General features: G+C 41.0%; 1 protein-coding gene across 1 annotated transcript; it reads right to left on the reverse strand.

Moving 5' to 3' along the window:
- Positions 1–9,324: 9,324 nt before the first annotated feature.
- On the reverse strand, positions 9,325–17,147 carry LOC130599760 (cell surface glycoprotein CD200 receptor 2-like). Its single transcript, XM_057410491.1, is given in 7 exon segments — positions 9,325–9,714; positions 10,976–11,022; positions 12,080–12,175; positions 14,111–14,347; positions 15,697–15,756; positions 15,759–16,004; positions 16,792–17,147. Coding segments are annotated over 7 exon segments (870 nt in total). The 5' UTR covers positions 16,859–17,147; the 3' UTR covers positions 9,325–9,597.
- Between the last annotated feature and the right edge of the window lie 1,664 nt (positions 17,148–18,811).

Here is an 18,811-nt window from a genome sequence, read left to right on the forward strand (position 1 = left end):
CTCCTAGTGGATACTCCTCCACTACCTTTAAACAGTTTTTCTACCATTTTGTACAGTACATTTCCAACATGACTGCTCTTTGTCATGTAATAATCACTGCTTCTGTTCCACCTTGATGCAGTTGATGTCATCATCAGTTTCATTCTCTGCACATCACCTGCAATACACTTGCCTGGTGTAAATACATAGGCATGTGGCATGTCTGTTGTCTCCTATTGACCACATACTTCTTAGCCATGTGTGCTGGGTTCAGCAGTAGCAGTCATTTTTCTCCTTCTTAATAGCTGGTGCAGTGCTGTGGTTTTAACTTTAGCCTGAGAACAACACTGATAACACCGATGTTTTTAGTTGTTGCTAAGTAATGTTTACTCTGATCAAGGACTTTTTCAGTCTCATGCTCTGCCAGTGAGGAGGGGCATGGGAAGTCAGGAGGAAGCAGAAACAGGACGCCCTACCTAAACTGGCCAAAGGGGTATTCCATACCACCCATGTACACCCATATACAAAGTTAGAATAGCCTAGAACCACCTCCAGGATGTCATTTCTGTATTCCTAAAGGAGAGTAGGATTTCACAATGCCTAGGCTAGCTTCTTTCACCGCCAGCTCCTCACTCAACTTACAAGGTAGCATAAAGGAGCCAAATACTGGTTCAGAGTAAATTCAGTTTCCACCAGGTCTGAATTCTGCATTGATGGCACTAGAACTGGAAGGACAAAAAAATCAGAGAGTGTGTGTATATAAAATGTTTTTTGAGGGTGAACTCCAGAGCTGGGACTGGTCTTAACATTGGCTCTAGTAGATGTAGATATGCTAATTCTCATTTTGCACTTAAGCACAATGGCTTTTTAAAAGCAAGCTGTTGTGTGATAACACTAAAAGTTCTGTGCCAGTTTTGGTTTGGTTTTTTTTTCCCTATATTACTGAATAAACCAAATGGGACTCATGCATTTTCAGGGAACTGCACAGATAGGTTGATATTATATCATCCTTTATGGTATTTCAGCATTTGTGAACAAAATTTGTGAGGCTTAGCTGGCAGCAATGCCTGCATGCAACCACAGGTCTTATATGTTTTCTTGCTGAGCAATCCAGGGTTAGCAGGTCACCAGAAGTATCTGGATGTAATGCTTTTTCCTAAACAGAAAAGCTCATAACAGGAGCATATTTGCTATTTGGCCCATCCTTTCCATTCACATCCTTTGTGTAATCGTCAAAAGAGATCTTCAATACATGAGCACTGCGGATCTGTATTTTTCAGTGCCTTCTTGGAGCTGATGCTCAAGTTATTTCTTGCATATAAAGCAGATTTTAAAAAAATATCACACTGCAGGAAGAGCTTGTTTAACAAAAGCTATGTTTATCTCATCAGCTGTGTGGCTTAGGAGTGATTTGACAGAGAAGAGCATGGGTTGGGGGGATTTTATTTTGGGCTGGTTCTAGTCTGATCCTGTGAACTGAACACCCATTAGTGGCTGGAGAGCATTAGGTGCCTATTCTTGGGGTGCCTATTCTGTTTTAGCTCCATCAGAAAAGATGCCATGTTTGCTGTGTGCTCCAAGGCTGCTTGACAGTAAGAACCCAGCAGAGTAAGCACAGACCATCGGGAGTTTCTTCTCAAAAGCACATTCCTGACCCAGGCTAACACTGTGTGAATGAATTTGCCAACAGACGAGTACAGAAAATAACAGCTACAGAAGAATCTCAAGGATGGAGCACGGACGCCAGCTTTAGCATGATCAAGCCTCCAGTACCAAAGCAGTTGGTACGTACAGAGCTCAAGTCACTTTTTGCTTATTTGACAAGCCACATTTGCAATGTGATTTTCTAAGAACGTGCTATGGAGGGATGATAACAGCTGCCACTGGGTGCTAAAGAATGCTCTTTTTCAGCAAAGCATTTCCTCTGTGCCTTAATATCTTTCTTTACTCTTCCTTCTTCCCTCCTCTATACCCTACCCCAAGCTGTTTCCTAATCAAAATTAACTGCAGTGAAGGCAATAATATCAACAGTTCCAAAAAACTTCTGCAGCAGGTCATAGATGGGCAGGAATGACCAACAGGGATTAAAATCTTTTCTGCCTTACACCAGACTGGTACCAGGGCAAGCGAAGGGCTTAAAATACTCACTGGAAATGAAAAAACTGGGCGGGGGGGGAATCCATTAACCTGATACACTTTACAGTCACAGTCAGATGGCATTTCCATTTGTGTATCAGCAATTCAGATTCCTTTTCCTAAAGCAAGAAATTACATGCAAACAGTATTCTAATAGAAGAAAAAGACTGGGACTTTGAGTGCAGAAGAGAAGGACTTATTTCAGGTTATGGTTTCCACAGCAACTTTTAATTTTATCCCTCATGTGTCTGTCTGTCTAATAGGGTCTTTCACAACATTGATATATAATGATATGTTCTGTTGATGGGAAATTAAGAAATTAATTTCTCAGGGAAGAACCATAACTTTTTGTGTATATAGTCACAGCTTCACACAGAGAGAAATGTATGTATGCATAAAGATGTCTGCATATATGCATACATTTTTATTTTTGCTGTATGTAGCACCATGAGATAGGCAATCACTGTTGATTACACAGGAATGGCAATGATAAAGAATGTGATAGTAAGCACAGCTGGTAGACATTCAGACCTGGAGAGAGGCAGTGTTCATAAAGGTCTCATAGCTCTTCAGGTACTAAGCAGCCTGATTAAGGAGGCAGCCCTATCATTACAGTAACTGGTGGTGTTCAATTCTAACCTTCCCTATTTGACTGTTTTGGGGAGGTTGGAGATAAAGGCAAGCAGTCAGGCCAGAGCTTTTCAGTAGCTGTCTCACCCAGGTTTGTTTTAGGTAATATTCCTCTCGCACAAGAGATGAAGAGAGTACAAGACATTTCTCTACTAAGCACATTCTGCATGTGGCCACTTGTTTTGCACGGAAGAGGGGGTTGTATACTTCAGAGAGAAATCTAACACAGAAAGCATTTCAGGGGGGTTGTCCAAGATTTCTTTTTCATATATACACATAGAAATCCAAAATATAAACACTGCTAGACATGAACACTACACGGTGACGATAGAAGCTCTGTTAGACTGTGGCAGCAGTCGGACAAAATCAGTCTGAAAAGCACTTACCTTTGTTTGGTCAGTGGTACTTACTGGCCGCTGAGAGAATAGAATGAGTAAACAAAATTTTCAGAGCTCAGTGCAGAGTGCTAAGATTAAAGTCAGAAGATCCAAAGATGTATTGTCAGCACAAAATGACTTTTTAGTATAAAGTCTTATGTTTACAGCATCCGATTTCGTATTATAGCTCTATCAGTGAATAAGCCTTGCATGGTGAGTTGACCATGGTGGGTCTGGCCAATCTGCCACCAGTTGCCAACCCAGACACTCTCATTCCCCCTCCTCAGCAGGACAGGGGGAGAAAATATGATGAAAAGACTCATGGGTCAAGATAGGGACAGGGAGATCACTCACTAGTTGGTATCATGAGCAAAGCAGACTTGAAATTTACTTGTTAATTTCAAATTGATAATTGATACCAGTAGGATAGTGAGAATTAAAAACAAAATTAAAACCACCTCCTCCCCTAACCAATCTTCTTCCCAGATTTACTTCTCACTCCCCATCCACAGCAGTGCAGGAGGATGGGAAATGGGGGTTAAAGCCAATTTATAACATTAATCTCTGCCACTTGCTCCTCACACTGTTCACACTTTTCCTGGGCTCGAGTGTAGGTCCTTCTAATGGGATACAGTCTTTCATGAACCACTGCAATGTGAGTCCCTTCCATGGGGTGCAGTCCTTCAGGAGCAGACTGCTCCAGTGTGGCTCCTCTCCAGGGTTGCAGCTCCCAGCTCCAGCACGAAATCCGCCATGAACTGCAGGGTCCCCAAGTTAAGGCAGGCTGGTAATTCCAGCCAACTCAAGAAGAGGATGGTCAGCCCACTTCTGAAGAGCTGCACTCTCATTTGAACATTTGACTGTTCTATAGCACTGTACACCCTATCTAGGTAGTCCCCCCATACTTAGGTTTATCTGCAAGCAAGATGCTTTTGCTTTGAGAGATGGCTTCAGTACCATTTCTTGCTCAAAGAGAAGACAGAGGGATGGAAAGTTTTGCCTGGAGGCTGACAACAACAGATTTGAAAAGTTCTTGCAGAAGCTTCCTGGGTTAAGACAGGGAGCAAGATGCAGAGGTTTGGGTACAACCTCTGCAGCTGTAAGGCAAATTACCAGTCAGGCTCCCGTAAAAGTTGCTCAGGCTTTACAAGTCCTTTGCCACCAAGAATCCCAACTGCAGCAAATGCAAAATATCAGGTGAGGTACTCCAAGGAGATCCTGATGAAAGGAATAATCTACTGCATTCTTTCTCATGCAGCGAGGGGTTATTCTTATCTCTCTCTGCTCCAGAGTTCTCTACACCAGGCATCAGATTAAATATTGTCAAGGCATGGGAGCAGGACCAGTGCTAGAGAACGCTACAAGTTTTCACAGAAGAATAAAAGACTGGGAATCAGGAATCAAAACAGAAGCCAATTTAGACTAGCCCCAGCCTGAAAAAGGAGATCCAAGAGGCTTCTCTGGGTACTGTGTGCTAAATTCTGTGAGAATTGGTTCGATAATATAGTCTAAACCACTAGAAAATACATGAGAAACCCAGCAGCATTTTTAGTGATAGCTTGATAATGACAATAGACAGAACATGGATAAAGTGGAGCAAAAAGCCTTTTCTTTTTTGTTTCTACTCTTCTTAGGGGGAAGTTTTACAAATACAAACAAACAAGGAGTTTGTGGTTCTCCTCTTACTCTGAAAATATTCTTGCTTATTATGATGGATCAGGTAAAACAGCATCTACTTTCTACAGTGGAGCTTCGTCCACAGTTTCTTGGTTATGTACAATGTTGTTAACAATGAGTAGGTACAGTCCCATTCAAAGAAAGCATGATATTGTATCAGAGGTATATTTTTATTGTGCTGAACTAACTAAAAAGCAGTGATAACCAAGACTGTGTGAAAAGCTTCACTGATTAATGTTTGTTTGAGCTGGATCTTCTTGCTGCTGTGGGTGGTACAAGGCAGCATGTGAAATATAGAGGAAGAAAACTGGCTATGATGTTTTGTGTAATAATGCAGGGCAAATGTCACCCAAGGACAAATAAAATGCTGCATATTACGCATTTGGATTTGGTAGGAGAGCTTATATTTGCAGAAGCTGAAGCACAGGAGTAGTTTATAGTCAAGAGCAATGAATTTTCTATTATGTATTGGTAAAGAAACAAACAAAAATATCAAGGAAGCCTGGAGTAAACATGTCTCTGAGGACAAGTTCAGTGAAAAACACTAAAAAGTCCAAAAACAGGTCATGTTTTGAAACCTTTGGTATCGCCCCTCATCCCCCCCCTGAAAAAAAGCAAACCTCTCAAAACCTCGTGTGAAGAAATACTTCCTCTAGAGGATCTGGAACCTACTAAAACAATTGAATGGAGAACACAATTGTAATTTGATGCCAAAAAGAGAAGAAAAGAGAATTGGATAATAAAACACTTTGAGAACATAAAACTCAATAAACTGAGAAAACTAGTGATGAGAGGATTGGGGAGATAACTTTAAGGAAATACAGAGAAAATAGAAGATAAAAGCAGGTAATGGCTTAAAGAAGCACCATTAAGAGCACAAATACAAACTATTCCAGGGCATCAAAGTGATAGTAAATAGAGTAGAAGTCCCTCTTGGTTTAATCGTGAGCTCTTCACTGTCTCCAGCATGACAGGCACTGACACAGGTTGCCCAGAGAAGCTGTGGCTGCCCCATCCCTGGCAGTGTTCAAGGCCAGGTTGCATGGAGCTTGGAGCAACCTGCTCTAGCGGAAGGTTTGCCTGTCTGTGGCAGGGGGTTGGAACTGGATGAGCTTTAAGGTCCCTTCAACCCAAAATATTCTATGATTCTGTGATGATTCTATGACAGATGCGTACATACGTACAGATTGGACACCAAGTCAAGTAGCTGAGGACAAGATATTAACAAAAAAAACCTTCACAAAGGCAGAAAGATTAAACCATAAAGACACTAAAAGCAGCAGGACAATATTCCTTATAGTTGCTAGTGGAGAGCCAAAGAAAATATTGTTTTCTCATCAGAGCAGAAAAGCTATGACAAAGAAGGCTAGACCAAAAAATACAGCAAAAAGAAATACTAATCTAGGAAACTGAGCTTTTCACTGAACTGGCAAATACCCTTAGGATATTTGACCCATTTCCAGAGTCTGCAAGAAAATTGTTTCCCTTCTTCATCTCAGTCCTGGTGTTGAAAATTTGGATTTAAAACAGATCTTGTTCATAATCTGAAGTTACATTCCAATTTGTGGGGTTCTGAACGTAACTTTTAGTCAACTTTTTTTTCCGTATTCAGAAAAAGAAGAGCTGTTCAGCAGCATCACAACACCTGCTATTTTCAGGACATAAATAGCTCATAGATTAATCAGAAGGCAGACATCATCACCATTACCAAGTGCCCTATAAACATTATGAAAGTCCACACAATAAACAGTAGTGGTTTCATCTATAACCACATGAGGTGCTAAAAAGCACGACACATTCAAACAACTGTGCATTTGACTAGTCAGTCTTAAACAGCAGTGGTAAGGCAGAGCTATTGCAACAGGGCCTCATGCTCCCAGACTTGATTTTATTGTATTTTTTGTCAGAATGTGCAAATAACAAACTCCCATTGCTGTTTAGTCGTTCTCTCAAAGTAATTATTCAATAAACAATATTTTCCATGCAATTTTGACAAGGCCACGGAAGAATATGTGGAAATTTGCAGTCTAAACATTTGCCTTGCTTAAATTTGCTTTCAGTGCAAATACAGTGAAAGATCACCAAAGGTGTTTTTGCAATTAAGGATAAAAAGAATGGTAAATATACTCAAAACAAAAACCAACCAAAAAATCCTCAAGTTGGTTATTTTCTAGACCTCCTCCAAGAGACCAAATACATAATCTGGATTATTCTTTGAATCACGCCAAGATGCCTATCCCATCCAAAATCAGCATGACAGAAAATATTGATTTTCTTTTTGTTCTCAGAATACTCAACAGATCAGCTATGAAGTTAAATCCAGATAGGAAATGGGCACTTTCCCAGCAGCCAGCCCAGGAGAATACATCTCTGGCAGCAAGGGAAGGGCTCCTGCACCCACCCTACCCCAGCATCCAGGCCTTTCTTTCCTTCCACCTTGCCCCCCGGGGTGTGTGTGTCATGGCTTTTAGCCCTTTGGTGTGCAGCTCATAAGACCAAGAAACATGACACACACTGTTCTTTGTTGATGGCGCACAGAGGAATCCATCAAAGCCCATGCTGAGAGCTTCCCGTATGACAAAAGCCTGTCCTTCACAGTCATGATCTGCAGTTAAGGTACTCAGTGACAGGCAGTGTGAATGGAAAAGCAATAAATCACATTATTAAGAATTAAGCTGTGACAACCCAACATCATGCTTGCCCTCTTAGTCTTACTGTTGTGCTCTGTCAACACCCTTCTCTAGTCTTTTCTATTTTACTATCTGCTTCCATACAAAATCATTCAACTCACATATCTCTCTGTGTTACCCCAAGCACCAAGCCCTTACTCTGTCAGTGTATGCACAGGTCTCCTGCTTGGTTAATCCTATCTTCTTCCTTTCAAAGACAATGCTATTAGCAGACCTCAGAGGCCACTAGAATTGTTACAATGCTATTAGCAGACGTGAGAGGCCCACTGGAATTGTTGTCCCCTCTTGGCAGCTTGGATGTAATACATACTCCTGTGATCAAAAGCTCCAGTGAATTGCAGACAGTTAAAAAAGAAGCAAACTCTCTACATGAAACTGGCTACCACTTGTGCCAGTATTATAACACACACAAAAGATGAGCAGAAAATTAAGTGAGCTTGTTCAATTATTACGCTCTGCCAAGAAGCATTATTCATGTCCCAGCCTTCCTTACAATCACCCGCACTAGCCACATTGTTCTCTTTGGCCTAATAAGTTTTATTAATCATACACAACAGCTTGAAAAGCACAAGGGCTGATTTTATTGCAAAAGGAAGATGCAACAATTAGGCAGCTGAGGCCTTTTAATGCCTGCAACATGTGGGCTCGCTTGAGCTGTGGGTTGATAACTACAGCTTTTTGCTGACAGTAAACACATGATGATCAAAGCCATGCTACAATGCTGTAAGCTAATTTTCTGAGAGGTTGCAGCAGGACTGGCTCTTGGGCCATCCCAGTAATAAGAAATTGGGCAGAGCATAGTCCCATATGGCTGCTGAGAGCTGTGGAACCTCCAGCAAAGCCCATTTTAACAAGTACCTGCATCATGGAAAGAGACCCATCTCAGTGCCTGAGCACGTTGTTTCAGCACATCAAGCATAGTCTGCTCAGAATTTGTGGGTTAATGGAAATGCTGACACACTGCGTGTGACTGGACTGATTCTACCAAATACAAATTAAAGGGGAAAATAAAACCATGAGCATGGAAACCATGCTTTTCAACCAGAGCTGATTATCACAGTGATGCCTCTCCAGAGGGCTTTCCCCCCATGCACCATCATCACCCTGCCTATTTCCTCTATTAAATCTTACTCTTCAACATTTTGTTCGGGGCAAAGAAATTATGAAAAGCTTTGCATCCTACAACTCACAACACACGTGCACTGTGATTGTCAAAAGCAGACAAAAGAGTCCCTGTCCAGCATCCCCATAGTCCCCTTCAGATACTGGAAGCAGCTCTGAGGTCTCCAAGCAGCTTCTCTTCTCCAGGCTGAACAGCCCCAACTTTCTCAGCCTGTCTTCATATAGGAGATGCTCCAGCCACAATGATCATCCTCATGGCCACCTCTGGACTTGCTCCAACAGCTCCATGTCCTTCTTATGCTGGGTAAACCAGAACTGTATGCAAATAACTTTTTTTCTTCCATTAAAATGAAAACAGAAAGTGTAATGGAAAAATAAATATATTTAAAAAAATAGAAATAAACAAAGATGATGAATACCAGATTTTCAGCTGCCACATGTCAGGTGCCATGTGTCACCCTGCACTACATACCCAGGAGAAAAAAAAGAAATAAAAAACCACACTCTTATTTCTGCATTTCTGTTGAATGTGTTTCTTTGACCTTCTGTATTTTTGGGGATCCCTATGTCATTTCCTAGTTTCCAACACAAAATTACAAAGAGAATCCAGTTGCTAAAATGGGAAACATGCTGTATTTTCACCAGCAGTCTGTTCCTCTGGCACAGTATGTCAATCACTAATTTGAGGAAAGACAGCACATACCTCAAGAGTCCATTTTCAAACAACATTTAGATAGGTATTAAACTAACTTGGTCCTTAAAAGTTTCAGGTGTTTCAAGAGTTGTATTGATACTTTAAGAAAGAAATAATTTACTAAAACAGGTAAACCATTTTCTTCAGGTCAGGAAAGAAATGCTTTTTTGGGGCAGTTTTGAGTGTTCTGCTGGTGTGCGATGCGGTAAGGTCTGAGATTTGTTAGCTGAAGTACAGGTAACTGAGTATCATCAGTGGCTGAGCTGGTGTTAGACTGCTTGTGCCTACACTGTCAATAGTTCATATATACTGTTCTTGAACTGTAATTCTGGTAGATATGTTCTGACAAGACAGGAGGCTTGACTGCTTCCATTTTCACCCGTGATGGTGTGGACCTGAAGTTCGTAGTCTGCAACATAAAGAAAAACGTGTACCATTGCATTACACTGTAGAATTTAATGGAACCATCATACTTACAGAGTCCAAACAAAAAAGACCAAAAGAGATCTGGTAGGTAACACTGTTTCTGCAAAAGAACTGTGAAGTTATTTCTCTAAGCTTTGTGAGCAAAGGGGTAGGACACAGAGGGTGAAACCCAAACTGACAGAAGGATGCAGCAACCACCTTCACAAAGTCTAAACAGGACAGATTTTGAATCTTTTTTTTTTTCTTAATGCAATTGAAAGCAGATTTTGAAATGCTGGTATCTTCAGCAAAATAGATAATAATGAGCAATATGGTTCTGTAATCCTAACTGCTCTGAAAAAGAGCAGGCAGGCCACAAGCAATCCAGTTTAAGCACCTAAAATTACTGGAAGCTTTTGACTTTGATCTTTGCAACTCCCACTCTCACCAGCCAAGTTGTCCTGAATGCCACTGAAGGGGATATCAGGAAATTAATCACTCTAACATCAGAGCACTGCTTGACTAGTTTGCAACTAACAAGGCATACAGCCATTAATTTAACTGTGAGCAGAAAACAAAATATGAAATAATTGCTATTTCAATATGCATTAAATGAGGCAGAAGTCCTGAGGAAAGAGCTGCATATTATCATGCTGCTAAATATGTATCACAACAAAAAAGAAAGGAAGTAAAATCTGCAGTGGCAAATTTATCACTGCTGCTGTTTCCTAGCTTCTAAGTGTTTGAACTGCAACTTAAAAAGTAAAAGTCTCATAGCTGTGTTTGTCTCTAAAACAGCATAAGGAAATACACCATTGTAAAATGAGTGCCTATTTTCATCCGATCTTTAACCAGGCAAATGTTTGCCATCAGCACCAATACATGTTCTTCAGCAAAACATCAGAGTTTAGATTACTTTGAGAAGCTGAAATGTGAAAACATTAACTTCTGGGAGATTTAAAATTCAGCTTTAACACCAGCATTGTAAATGTGATTTGTAGTCTTCTTAGATAGAAAATGCACTACACCACTCTCAATCTAGTGCTTAAAAAACTACTTGGATACTCTGAATATACATAAAGATAGGACCATCCAAACAATAGACACTCTTGCAGATACACTGTTCCTCATTTCCCCCTCCAAGCACACACAGAGATAAATGAGAGCTCTGTCAGAGCAGACACACTGCAATGAAATTACATGTTTTAGTGAAGAATACATAAAAAAATGCAAAGCACAAACACATACAAAAAAAGGCCACTTACTGCAACTGGTGCTGCCGACCTCTGTGCCAGTTTGTGTAACCAGAGAGCTGAAAATAGGATATAAGTAAATTAAAATGGTTTCATGGGGCAAGGTACACAGTTGTGATGTTTAGAGCTCTCCACTTGCTGCCCTCAGCTGCTGAAAGACTTTCTTCAAAATCATAGACTGGTTTGGAATGGAAAATACAGTTACATTTGTGAGTTAAGCTCTTACTGGTTTATGTCCTGCTCTTGAATGCACTATTGTTTTATTTTTCCCTTCACTGAAACTTTTGGTCACCCTGGGAGATACGACTGAATTGACACAGGTACATTTTTTCCTCAGTTCTGCAGGCACATGCTGGGCTAAGGAACCCATCTGAGCATGTCTTCTCCTCTCTTTACCTGCCCCAAAAACATATTCTCTACTTACAGTTTATCCACCTTTACATTGCCTTCTCCCAGTATACCATGTCCTGCTCTCCTGAAAAAACTCTTGCCTTCAGCCTGCTATTCTTACTTCCTCCCATTTTAAGCCCCCACTTGGACTTTTACTCCATTCGTACCCCATCACAGCGGTCTTACACAACTCCAAGAGTAGCAAAAATATCTGAGTTCTCAGTATGAGCTCGACCCAGTGTCTGTGAAACCTATACAGCTTGAGAAACTGCGAGTGTACCAGAGGGATGATTTCACTTGCTCAAGGGAAAACTTATGACTGCTGATGGAAAACGGAGAGCTTGTTTGTGTCGAGTCATTAGTTTGTGAACTGTCATTCTTATGCATAGAATTTTCTACGGGTAAATGTGGAACAATCAAAATAATTCTAAAACCTCAAACCCTACCATACTCTCAGAAAGAATCCTTCTTCACCCTGGATGGCTCTCTGCCATATATATATATAATGCATTAATAGCATAGTAACTATGACTCTGACAAAACTCCAGACTCATTTTAAAGTTCCACTCCTTATTTTATCAGACATTTCCAAAAGGACAATCTGTGGACATTTTCCTCAATCCATGCTTCCCACCACACTCTCAGCAATGAAGTACATCAGCTTGTACCTGCACATATAGTCAGCAAAGAAATTTTAATACATTTCAGGGTCATCAAATGACTTACCTCTGCAGATAAAAAATAGGCATAATGTCACACCACTGACAACAGCAACACATGCAAATCCTCCTAGCAGAAAAAAGGCAAGCCTTGGGGAAGTATCTGAGAAATAAGAAAATATCTAGTTACAAAGCTAAATGTCAGTATTGACTGCCTACATGATGTTACTAGCTCCTTACCCAGAGCAGAAAGCTAATCCTCTACCCCCACAGCTAAAATGAGCTGAGAGACACCAATGAGATGTCTGGATGGCAACCAGCAATAAGAAGCTGCCTCACAAACCCAGCCATTTGTGCATAACAAACACACTTTCATTTTCAACGCATCTGCCTGCACAGTCTCCTCTTCTTCAAATGATACTAGCCCTGCAGCAATAGAAATGACAAGCCACTCCTGCAATATGCTGTTATTAATGGCTGGTCTATGCTGGCTTCTGTCCTTCATGCCTCTGCTGAGATATTTTGGTGATATGAGAACTTATTTAGCTGTTCCTACAAATCCTACTGGAAAAGATTTCTAACAGTTCCAGCACTGCCAGCTGCGAGCCAGAATTTTGCCCTGTGCTACCTTTGGCCCTGGGAAAGATAATTTGAAAGTCATAGACAGACATTGTCCAAAGAATTTTTCTCCAGACCATCACCACTGTGGGAACCTGGACAACCTTAAACTTCAGGGGTATAAAGCTTCACACCAAAATTAGTGAGGTATATCACAGTGGGTGCTGAAAGCAGTTTTTCTGCTATTGGTGATTAAAAAGGTTACCAAAGCAATGTATCACATTTGCAAGGCAAGATTTTGGCAGCGGGGAGGCTGAAGGGGTGGCTTCTGTGAGAAAATGCCAGAAGCTGCCCCCATATCCAACAGAGCCCATGTCAACTGGTTCCAAGACAGAACTGCTGCTGAGCCAGTCAAAAATGTGCCACTTGTCCTGTTTTCAGATGGTTATTTTTCTTCTTAGTAGCTGGTGCAGTGCTGTGTTTTAGCTTTAGTCTGGGAACAGTGCTGATAACACAGCGTTTTTAGTTGTTGCCAAGTAGCGCTTACTCTGATCAAGGACTTTTTAGTCTCATGCTCTGTCAGTGAGGAGGGGCACAGGAAGCCGGGAGAAAGCAGAGGCAGGACACCTGACCCAAATTAGCCAAAGGGGTATTCCATAGCACAGCACATCATGCTCAGTATAGAAACTGGGGGGAGTTACCTGGAAAGGAACAATCACTGCTCGGGTTGGGCTGGGTATTGGTCAGTGGGTAGTGAGCAATTGTATTGGGCATCACTGCTGCTTACTGTTGTTTTTTTGTTTCCCCTTTTAGTTTTATATTTTCTCTGTTGCTATTTCCCTTAGTAGTAGTAGTAGTATATTTTACTTTAGTTATTAAACTGTTCTTATCTCAACCTGTTGATTGATTTTCTTTCGATTCTCTTCCCCATCCCACCTGGGGGAGGAAGAAAGGGGGTGAGTAATGGCTGCATGATTCTGAGTTACCATTAAACTACGATACTACTCAAGGGGAGTGAACAGAGAAGCTGGGAGTGAAGCTGAGCCCAGAAAGAAGGGAGAGGTGAGGGGAAGGTGCTTTCAGATTTGCTTTTATTTCTCACAATCCTACTCTGATTTTACTGGCAATAAATTATTGCCTTAAGTTCAGTCTGTTTAGCCCGTGACAGTAACTGGTGGGTGAATAATCTGTGTCCTTATCTTGACCCGTGAGCTTTTCATCTTATTTTTCTTCCCTTGTCTTATTGAGCGGGGGGGTGATAGAGTAGCTTGGTGAGCACCAAGCTCACCAAGGCAGCCAGCCAAGGTCAACCCACTAAAAGAAGAACAAGGAATTCTTGTAAAGTGTAACAGGGAAAGAAAGAAGCAAGCAAGGGATAGAAACTCACTCAAAACTATTAATTTCTCTGTCATTATGCAAAAGGAATTTGGCTTATAACCCCGCTAAACAATCTGCAGAGCCCTAGCATTTGGTGGGAACAGCTGCATGGAACAGCACTATGAAGCCCAGGAGCATAATGATGCAGAGCAATGTGACTTACATTGCAAGTCTAGAAACAGACTCTGGTTTGTAGCTGGGTGGGTAACAAGGCAGGTGACAGTTGAAAGCGTGGTGTTGACCCAGCTCACTCTGGTCACTGTCCCATTAGGGTGATGGACTTCACTGGTGCTGGCATTATTTGGAGGAATCCAGGAGATGTCAGCAGCTGGCTTTCCAGCAGACGCTTGACAGACTGCCCCTGTGCTCTTGTCAAAGGTCAGAGTCACTGTGGGAGGGACTACAGAAGAGAGAAAAAAAAGACCATTTTTTCCAGTTCAGTATAAAATCACCCGTTGAGAAAATTAAAAATAGGTAGGTTTTTTATTACTTTGCATGACCAATTCAAGAGATTTTAAAATAAGTTGGAATATTAGCACCAATGATCTTCAGGAGAAAAAAGTACAGCAAAAAGTCCAGGGTGAATATCTCCAAAACTAGCTACCTGAATCTGATAGTACTACTTCTCCATGTTATCCAAGAGGTGACTACAGGAGTAACAGAAGAAGATGAGGATGACAGAGAGAAGTGGATTAAATGAAGATCTGTAAGTATGGCAGTGCATACTGAAGAAAACACATCTTGCCGAAGCTCCAGCTGAGATATTTAGGAGACTGTGTAGTAGAATCAAGAATTTGATAGTAGGGGAATAAAGGAGGAATTGGACAAAACTGTTCTGCCTGGAGTCAAACAACTCATAGTCTGCATTTGACAAAACAGGACAAGGCTTGGACAATACCTAAGACAGTATCAGAAGGGCAAGACCCTGCAGAAAGATACGTATATCAAGTGACAAAAAAATAATAATAGCAATTATACAGTACCAGAATTGATTTCCCAGATTTCTTAGTTGTATTCAGAAGACTTAACTAATATGGCCAGACACAAAATCTTCTCTTATGTTGGTTTTGGTTGCTTTGGGTTTTTTAATTAATGGAAACCTACACAGTTTACCTGCCTATCTTAAAAAGATGATTTGGTGTATTTATTGTGTTTCTAATATTCTTTTGTTTTTGCCTATGTTGAAAATAGATTAATTCCATTTTTATTTTAGTGATGCAGTCTTACAGACAGCTTTCGGTGTTTCTGGAAGAGTGAAATATTTTCAGATAGTGTCCTGAAACTTTTGCTTCCTTCCTATTGAGCTCTTACCCAGATGAGAGTCTTGGTTCAGCATCCTGTTGCTCAGCACATAGCAGCAGTATTTATTTGATATCTTCTGTTTGCATTAGCTTAACCAAAAGTATACTCCTGGTTGTATGAACATTCATGCAACATTCAAACCCCATGTTACACCCAAAGAACCCCCTCAGAAACTCTGCAGACTCTTGGGTTTGTGCATTTTAAAACCTTCCCTTTTCCTGAGGTAGAAGTTAAAAAACAGAACACAAAACCCCAGATTAATTCTCCATAGAACAGCCAACTCCTAAGATGTAATTCCTCAAGCTTTTTTCCCTTCTCCATACAGCCAGACTAAGTCAGCTTACATCTTCTATTTTTAATTTAGGTCTTTTATCACCAAATCAAATCATTTGTATCTTCATACACACAAAAAAAACTCCCAAAATCACCCCCAAAGGTGTTTCTTACCTATCACAGTCAGAAAGGAGAAAAAAAGGAAATTCCCCTCACTGCTGATGATTTCACAGTGTAATGCCCCTCATCTCCAAGGCTCACAGGGTAAATACGAAGATCAGGGTCACTGTCAGGTGAATATTTCCATGTCATCCTCTCACTGCAGTTTAACTTCATTGTCTGGTTGTGATCACTTCTATAGGACAACAAGCAGCAAGTGCTGCATTTCGTCTTCCATATCACCATTAGCAAAGATGCTTTGGAGACAGAAGGGCAACTCAACACAGCCTCATGACCAGCCTCCACATTCACCATGTTGTAAGCTGCTTAAGAAGAAAAGGCATCAAAAATGATGCTACAGCCATTGTCAAAGACAGGAAACTCTTGGCTTCATCACACTTAGGAATTTCTACTTCTTTACTGTGCTGGCAGCCCTGGGGACACATTGCTTTGAGCAGACACATATAAGTAGTATTCAAATTCCAGGTCCAGCTTCCTGCTGTACTCTGAAGCCTGGAAACACAGTGGCGATGATGCCTCTCCATTACGGACACTGTGAAGGTTTGTGATGCTGATGAGCTTCAAGTCCTCCATCTCTTTTTTAGGCAACAAATTTCTATCACTATCTTGGGCTTTGTAAAACTGATTGGGAAGGCAAGATTCAGCCTTGAGGGAAGGGGAACTACTTTAAAAATATTATTGTCTTACTGAATTAAGCACCTTGGTTAAAGTGCAAGTAAAAAGGGGATAGCAGTGGAACATACAACTGTAGCAGGGTTAAAACCCAAGATCACCTGGTGCAGTAGTTTATGAGGCAAATTTAGTAAGGGGCATATGTAGATCCTTTTTTTACTAGAAATCATAACTCTGATATTGTCCCAGTTGAACAGGAGATGGGTCTTCAGATGATCTGTGCTGGATTCCCATCAGATATATCATCCTGTGCTACTCTGCATGGCACACAGTTATTTTGCTAGCTGAAGTGACATCACTCTTTGCATTCACATTAACCAGTAATAAAGAATCACCCTGAAGTTTCAGTGTACTGGTAAACTGGAAATACAGAGTACCAAAGTGTCCTGCACGTAGTTTTCGCTCTTTCATACTTACCTGGCACTTCAACCAGATTTATCAGCAAGAGAAGAAATGCAGCCAGAACAGACCATGTCTGAGCCATCTTTAGCAGAAGGAATCAGCACTGCATAAAGTGAAGGCAAAGAAAATGGCATGTAGTCACAAATTGTTGTGCAAAGCCCTTCAAAGGGAACATGTAGTAAAACCTCAGTTTCCTTTGAAAACAGAAGTTCTAAATAAGACCCCACATCAGGTATCATTTTTGTACTGAAGTAAAACAAAAAGGGTTTTGAAAGTAGAAGAAAACACTACTGCTTACAAAAAAGTTTTTAAAATCTAGGCTCTCTGATACCATTTTCACAGAATCATAGAATCAACTAGGTTGGAAAAAACCTTTAAGTCCAACCATTACCACAGGACTGCCAAGTCAACTGCTAAACCTTGTCACCAAGGGCCTCATCTACATGGGTTTTAAGCACTTCAAGGGAGAGTGACTCCACCACTGCCCTGGGCAGCCTGTTCCAATGCCTGAGTACCCTTTTGATGAAGACGTTTTTCTTAATATCCAGTCTAATCCTTCCCTTTTGCAAGCTTGAGGCAGTTTCCTCTTTTCCTGTCACTTGTTACTGTGGAGAAAAGACCAGCCCCCTCCTTTTACAGGCATCTCCACAGGAGATCTGCAGGAATTTACAGCCATCTCTAGCTGCTCACTATTCATGCCCAGTTGGCTAGCACAAAGATAGCTACAGACCTCTTGCTGCCACCTCATAGTCTTACCTGCAGAAGATGAAAAAAAGGTTTTGTTGAAACAAACATGCACAAACTACAACTCTTTCTGAATAATCAATAATCCGCATGTATAGGAAGATTTAGACATCATCAGACTTCATCGACTATTTGACAAAGAAATGATTCCTAACTCTCGCATGCTTCTAATTTCTTGGAGGGTAGTAGAAGGGTACTACTTCTGTAGCAGAACAAAAAGGGCAACTATCCTATTGCAAGAGATCAAAAGCATGTGAGTTTGTTTCCTGATTTCATAGACACAGTGAACTGAAGAGGCATCTGGTAACTTATGCTATTCTACAAATATATATATACTTTTTAACAAACAATATCTCACAAATTTCCAGCTCCTTTTTGGCAAAAGGGCAAGGGTTCATTGGTAAGATTGAGACAGTGCTGTCATCCCAACACATTGTTTTCTAGTTCACACAAAGCCAGAGCTCCATGCCAACCAAAAGCTTTCAAATCAAAATATATATGGTTCTCAGTGAAGAATTTTGATGTAAACCTATTCAGCTGTTGCTTGAACATGGCTTTAGCAAAGAACCTCACTGATACTTCCCTACAGTCAGATATCCTATCTAAATCACTCCAATTTGGCATGGCAAACTTGCACTACACTATAGTGAACAATATACATATATATTCCTGCAGTCAGCTCCCAGCCTTTTCTGCTCAGATCCCAGGGAGAAGCACCCTAGTCCTGTAGATGTTCATGCTGGTTCTGCCACAGAAGGGTTCACAACCAATGCACCACTGTGTCCCCAGCCACCTGGGGAATAAAGCTGAAGTCTCAGAGTATCTGCCTATTTCCACAACACTACAGTAGCCATGTCCTGACTGCAGTTTCTGATGCTACTGTCAAAAAACAGCAGCTGCACTTTTGCCTCGAGCCTCTGTGTAGCCTGTCCATAAAGCTATCTCGTTTTCCATCACTTGCCTCTGCATTTCCTCAGGTTGTTTCCTTGGTAGGTGTTTTGTCATTCTCTCCTTTATATCATCATTTGTACCTCTTTTACTTTTTGAATCGGTCACATGCAGTTAGAGATGGCTGGGAAATTGTGTTTCCATCCCATGGGAAATACTGAAATGTTGTTTTCATTCTCAAGTCAAAACCTAATACACACCAAACAAACAAGTATCTTAGTGCAATGGTTGATTCAGAAACATCATATATGTTGCAACAGGGCTTCTCAGCATGTGCTGGAAGGAGGAGGAAAGGGCAGCCAGGGTTCTGTGAACACAGATCTGCTATCAGTTGCTGTAAAAG

This window comes from Pezoporus wallicus, unplaced genomic scaffold (genome assembly GCF_028554395.1).
Source record: "Pezoporus wallicus isolate ANWC-B61680 ecotype Strahan unplaced genomic scaffold, APGP_CSIRO_Pwel_v1 contig_229, whole genome shotgun sequence".
Classification (NCBI taxonomy): domain Eukaryota; kingdom Metazoa; phylum Chordata; class Aves; order Psittaciformes; family Psittacidae; genus Pezoporus; species Pezoporus wallicus.